This window comes from Pungitius pungitius, chromosome 9, assembly GCF_949316345.1.
Source record: "Pungitius pungitius chromosome 9, fPunPun2.1, whole genome shotgun sequence".
Classification (NCBI taxonomy): Eukaryota; Metazoa; Chordata; class Actinopteri; order Perciformes; family Gasterosteidae; genus Pungitius; species Pungitius pungitius.
In genome coordinates, this window is record NC_084908.1 from 9,492,692 (window position 1) to 9,498,691 (window position 6,000).

The 6,000-nt window shown below is 42.8% G+C and overlaps 1 protein-coding gene across 1 annotated transcript; it reads right to left on the reverse strand.

The window, feature by feature from the left end:
* Positions 1-1,131: 1,131 nt before the first annotated feature.
* lbx1b (ladybird homeobox 1b) lies at positions 1,132-3,757 on the reverse strand. The gene is made up of 2 exons (XM_037472567.2): positions 3,107-3,757; positions 1,132-2,589 (listed from the first exon to the last, which is right to left on the reverse strand). Exons 1-2 carry the CDS (start codon positions 3,432-3,434, stop codon positions 2,102-2,104), a joined length of 816 nt encoding a protein of 271 aa, XP_037328464.1. The 5' UTR covers positions 3,435-3,757; the 3' UTR covers positions 1,132-2,101.
* Positions 3,758-6,000: the final 2,243 nt, after the last annotated feature.

Consider the following 6,000-nt stretch of genomic DNA (forward strand, 5'->3'; position numbering starts at 1 on the left):
ATCATTTCGTTGAACAAAGCGAGTTAAACGGGCGGTAGCCTTTAGAGTTCCTCTTTGGACACCCTCTCTTTCTCACATCATGTTTTCAGCTTCATTAAACTCCTTAAAGACAAAAGAAATAAAGAATCAGAAGAACAAAAAGCGAAATGAGAAGAAAACAAACAAAAGACTCCCTAACCAGACTTTGGCATAAATGTCACAGTCTAAACTCTTTATGGCTCCCTACTTAACATTAAAAACACTTCCAACAAAATCCATTTCTTGTTTAGAAAACGTTCTTGGACAGAAGTCAAACATATTATTCCAGAGCTAAAAAGCAGAGAAAGACAAGTGGCCCACAAAAAGGGGCAGTTTCATTGTAATTCATTGACTTGTTCAAAACGCCCGCCGAAGAAAGGGGCTAGACATTAATAGCCGCAGATGCCCTCATGAAGGGAGAGTCTATGTAGGCATTATGGCCTTTGTTCGCAGCCAGTTAAACTGTTTAAAAGGAGGGTTAACTCAATCCATCAAATTGTCTGAAATTGTGAGGAAATTTCAAAAACCATATGGCCTCCAAACGTTTGCGTCCTTTTTGTGCGGTGGGACACACTTGTTTCAGTATTGCTGCCTGCGGGGGACCGGCCCTGCTCCTTTGTGGCTCGTCCCATCAGGGAACGCGGCTCATTTGTCCCCACTTTTCATGCTTTACGCTCAAAATTACGGCCCAGTCTCAAAGAACAAAAAAGGTCTATAAAGGCCGGGAGAAACTGGCCCAAAACTTTGTGGTTTTGTGGCATCCTAGTCTTTTTTTCCGCCGCACCAGATTTGTGTTTCTCACATAAATTTTTGCAGCGAATGGAGAAACACGTCTGCGGGTCAAGAAGCCATGATACGCATTTAGGATGTGAAAGGAGATGTGAGATTCCAGGCCACAAAATGTTTAGAGCATCTTAGTAAAAAAGGACACAAAGGGACAAATAGCTGAGTATAATCACTCTAAATAGGTCCCTTTGATACTCGCCCAGATTTGGCAGAGAGCGTGTTTCTTAAATGATTTTTCTTTTCGTCCATGCTAGAGAAAAAAGTCACCCTATTATATCCATGATTTAAAAAAACTCGATATTAATTCAAGAATTACAAGATAAAATATATATTCAGAAAAGCCATTTTATTCCCATAGTATAGCCTATATACATTACAGTCTGTGCATTGGTTTTTCAAATAATGTCCTGATTTTAGAAAGGCACTTACAGGTGTACAAAACATAACAAATTTATAACTGTAAATCTATTGTATCCAAACAATAAATCTAAAAAGTAGCATATAGCTTGTCAAAATCACCGCAATATTATTTTTTGTTTCTCGCCGTCGCGTGAGCATTCCCATTAAACGCATAACAGGGAATGTCCGAGTTTGCCTTCCCAAATATAATCATCAACATCATCATCATCATCATCATCATGCACTGCAGCATCGGGACGTCAGATATGAACAGAAGTCAAGGTGTCCAGTGAGATGAGGAGGAGGAGGAGGAGGAGGAGATGAGGAAGAACCGGCAGTAAAAAGGTGACTCAATTGCGATTTGGCTCACACAAAACACAAAACGATTAAATAAAAAAAAAAGAAGTTAAAATAAATATATATGATCACAAATCAAATCATGCACTTACATGCAAAAATATGACAAACTGGAGCTCTTTCATTCTGGTGTTTGAGGAAATAGGCCTTAGCAAAAGCGATTAGAACAGGTGTGTGTGTGTGTGTGTGTGTGTGTGTGTGTGTGTGTGTGTGTGTGTGTGTGTGTGTGTGTGTGTGTGTGTGTGGGCCTATAGTGTAAAAAAATAACAAGTTACTCATGTCATTACAGACCATATTGCTTCGATTGCAAGAAGTAACAGTTTTCTAATGGATACATTGTAAAATACCACTGCATATTTCTTGTTGTGTGTTCATGCTTCACGGTGAATAGCTCTGTCTGCGTCAATAAAAAAGTAATTACATTTTGGTACATGTTCTGAGATATGGTATACAATATAAGCAGTAAGTTACAAGTCCTCGGGTAGGATTTATTTTCATCGTCTCTCCGCGTTTCTCCACCGTCGAGCCGCACGCTGCGCCATCAGTCATCCACGTCAATCTCCACGTCGTCGTCCTCTGAGCACTCCTTACTGGTCGTGTGGTCCGAGAACGGAGACAGCGGCGAGTCCCGCAGTTTCTGAACGAGCTCGAGCTCCTGCTGGCCGCCCCGCGCGGGGGACTCGGCTCGTGGGTGGCCCAGCGTGCCGTTCGCACATTTCTCCAGGTCCGCCAGCTTGGCGAGCTTCTCCAAGGGTACCTGGCCGATGGCCTTGGCCGACTCCACGTCGGCCTTCATCTCCTCCAGATCCCGTTTTAGTTTAGCCCTCCGGTTCTGAAACCACGTGATGACCTGCGCGTTCGTCAGGCCCAGCTGCTGCGCTATCTGGTCCCGGTCGGCCGGGGACAGGTACTTCTGGTACAGGAAGCGCTTCTCTAGCTCGTAGATTTGGTGGTTGGTGAAGGCCGTCCGGGACTTCCGACGCTTCTTCGGGGTGCTTCTCTGGCCGAACAGAGTCATCCCGTCCCGGCCTGTGAGGGAGAAGACAGAGGCCGAGTTAAAACCACTGAGTGCTTCAGGTGCGGTGCTTCCTCTGCACCCGCTGCTGTGTGTGACCGTAACGCCCAAAATAGCGATGAACGTGCTGCTTCATGCGAAGCAGTAAAAACCTTCGGCTCTTATGGGTACGGCTTATTACAAGGAATATTACACAGACGCCTCTGGGAAATGTTGAGCACCGGTCGCACGAGACCATTCTTATAAAATAAAAATAAAAAATAAGCGGTTGCGATTTATTTCGCAAAAGAGAATTATACACGCCTTTGTCGATCAGATCATTTCTAGAGAAAAATATGCATTCGCGAAATTTAAATGCTTTAGATATACACATGAACGTATTTAGTGAACGAATTCTATTACAGGTACAAAATGCAAGGTGTAACCAAACGGTTTTTCGTCTCCGATGCAGGCCATTGAATATGAGAAAAAGAAAAAAAAAATACACAGTACCGCCCAACACTACAACGGTGAGTTTGAGCGAAGATTTACCTTCTGCAGCCTGTAAAACGCTGACTTCCAGCCCCTTGAACGTCTTGCTGGCCAGCTCCTCTAAGGCGCAGAGCGGGGAGGTTTGGTTGAGGAGAGCCCGGCTGGACAGAGGGATGCTGGACGGACGGTGCTTCTCGGAGGACGAAATTAGATGAGCGGTTCCACAAATCGTGTAACTTCGTTTCACGGACGGTTTGTTGAGGATATCCTCGATGCTGAAGGGGGTCAGGGGCTTGTTGGAGTTGGCAGGAGGCGGCAAGTGGTCCAGTGGACTTCGCCTCCTGTTCTCCACTGCATCACATTTGGCCACTTCTTTGGATGTCATCATTGGTTGTGCGCAGAGTTTGTGAAGGACTTCGTTGAAATATGCGTCGGTTAAAAACGAGCGATACTATTGAGGGGGGGAAAAGTCACATAACAGTTTGGGATGTAAAAAAAATACAGCAACGAGAAAGACACCGTGGAGAGAATGAAGAAAAGAAAATCTTATTCCAAAATGGGGAGTCTTCAGAGTCTCGATCCTCCGGAGCAGCGAGTCCGCAGGAGTGAGATGCCTCCCTGAAAATGACGAGGTCCAAAAGGTTGACGATCACTAACAAGTTATCATTGATTGGTAGGTAATCAATTATCTCCAGTGGCACTTTCGCCCTCTTCCCCTTCACTCTTTGACTATGTTGCAGTCCAGTGCGGGGCTTTTTGCGACTGGGGGTGTCCCATTAATTAGGGCGCATGGGAGGAAGGAGGAGGAGCCCGGCGGAATTATTATAATGCTTTGTGCTCTTATCATCTTTGGTCTAATTTAGTCGTGCGGTGAGGTACCAGAATAGGTTTATGGGATAAATGAGAGGAGGCAGAGAGAGAGGGAGAGAGATAGAGGGAGAGAGAGAAAGAAAAGCGCAGAGATCAGAATCTTTGGTATTTTTAAGCGAGTTTATGAGTACGACTTTGTTTTTAGTTGGGTAGGAGTTTCTGAGATGTATTTTAAACCATTGCATTGCTACCAAACGACAAGTCGACTCAGGCGTTATCTTAGCTGTTGCAGATAGTCAGAAGGATTTTGTTTCCCCAACCCAAAGCGTGGATGATCCTTTGTTTTGTAAAGGTAATGTAGAGCTGGGCCATATATCAGCTCTGACGATACCTCCTCCGGGGCAGGAGAGAAGGAGCAGCGTGCATCGCTCTCAGCGTCGCCAAATCCCGGCCGTAACTCAGGCGGAAGCGCTCGTTTTATATCATCCGAGAAATATTTCATCTCCTCTCAATTTTCCCCGCATCCTCCAGGTTTGACATGATGAGTTTATTTGTAGTGCTCCTCTGAAGAATTGGCGACAGGCTGCATGAGAAAACAAATGCGCGCAGCAGGAAAATATGCATTTTCAAAGCTAAAACAATTTAAACTGCGATCAGAACAAAGAAAATGGTGTTTTTTTATCGTGACATTTCAGTTTCGTATTCTTTTTAAATTGACATTATTTACTGCATACATATCTATTTTAACCAATTTATTAACACCACCACTCTTGTTATTATTTAATCCACATTCTTCTGAACACGTGTGTTCATGGTGCTTTTAAGCCAATACTGTAATGATTAGCTTCATGTAAAAATAAACACCAATGATGGTTAAATCTACGTATACGGTTGCATTTTAATATTTGTATTCAGCCTGGCGGGTTATTTATATATTCCTATTCTTATACTACTGTATATTATTTTCGTAGGTGACTGTATTCAATAAGCGCTTAGCTAAAGCCATTTAGCCGCAACATCACATGGACATTTTAATTGGCTCTGCCATCCACCTTTATCGCAATTTTTTGTTAAAACAGACGAAATTATTCTTGTCAAATTTTTCTTTTATTCATCATGTTTTTTTTCTTCATATATTATATCAGAAAGAAGTTTTTTACTTTGACTGCCAATTTGCTTGTTAAGTTATTTGTCCAGTTGAACTTATGAGAGAGATTTGGCGTGTCTCTAAATGTCTAAATGTATCCAGCTTTTAAACATAGAGCTCAACAAGAGTTTTAAAATAAAAATGTAATTATATATTGCAGACTATTAAAAAGATCCCCATTAAATTTATTTTAATTAATGCATAAAGTGCAGTTAAAAGGGCAAACAAATGTAGCTGTAAACCTAATCTCTAGGAATTAATATGTTTAAAGTATACACACGTATACATAAGTATACACACACAACAAACAAATTATTATTGAAATCATACATTGCAAACCTTAACCCCATTTGCATTATCCAACTCATCAAATGGATTGAAAGCACACATTGCATTAAGGGAGCAATGTTAAGAGTCATTTCACATCAAATGTGTGCGTTTCCAGCCAGCTGAGCCGCATTTCAGCCTGGTGTTCGGTGCCTGTTTGTAAAGACAGATATTTGTCGGGGTGTGTCATCATCCCTGTCTGGCTTGCCAAGGTCAACGACACGGCCTGCCTCTCAGCTCTCCTTTAGACACAGAACTTAATCTCTTAAAGACTATGCGGGGAACAGTACAAACCACACCACTGACTGGGTGGAAAACTCCTCATTCGCTATCCACTCGTTTCAGTCTGTTGGCTTTGAACGGTGCGGGTGTCTTAGATGAATGGGTTTGTAATAAACCCCCCCAAAAAGCTAGTTATCATAAGTAGAATTAGTGTAGAAAATGTTCAGAACACTCCTGTAATCTGCCACTTAAAGGTATTTACAGAACACAAGCCCCCCTTTTTATTCCCAACCAGGTGTTGATTTAGGCCTTCCACACTGCGGTCTGTTAGCTTGGCACCCTGCGATATGTGTTAGTGACTTCATGCAGGAGGAGACACAGCCCTCACTGCAGGCTTAGACTGCGATTAGACAGCTGCAGGGAAAGTATACACATTGTGGCCATTTTA

Excerpts from the sequence above, each read along its gene's own strand:
- lbx1b (XM_037472567.2), bottom strand. The coding sequence starts at position 3,434 with ATGATGACATCCAAAGAAGTGGCCAAATGTGATGCAGTGGAGAACAGG. Across the intron at positions 2,590-3,106 it reads CGTTTTACAGGCTGCAGAAG|GCCGGGACGGGATGACTCTG; the intron begins GTAAATCTTCGC and ends TCTCCCTCACAG.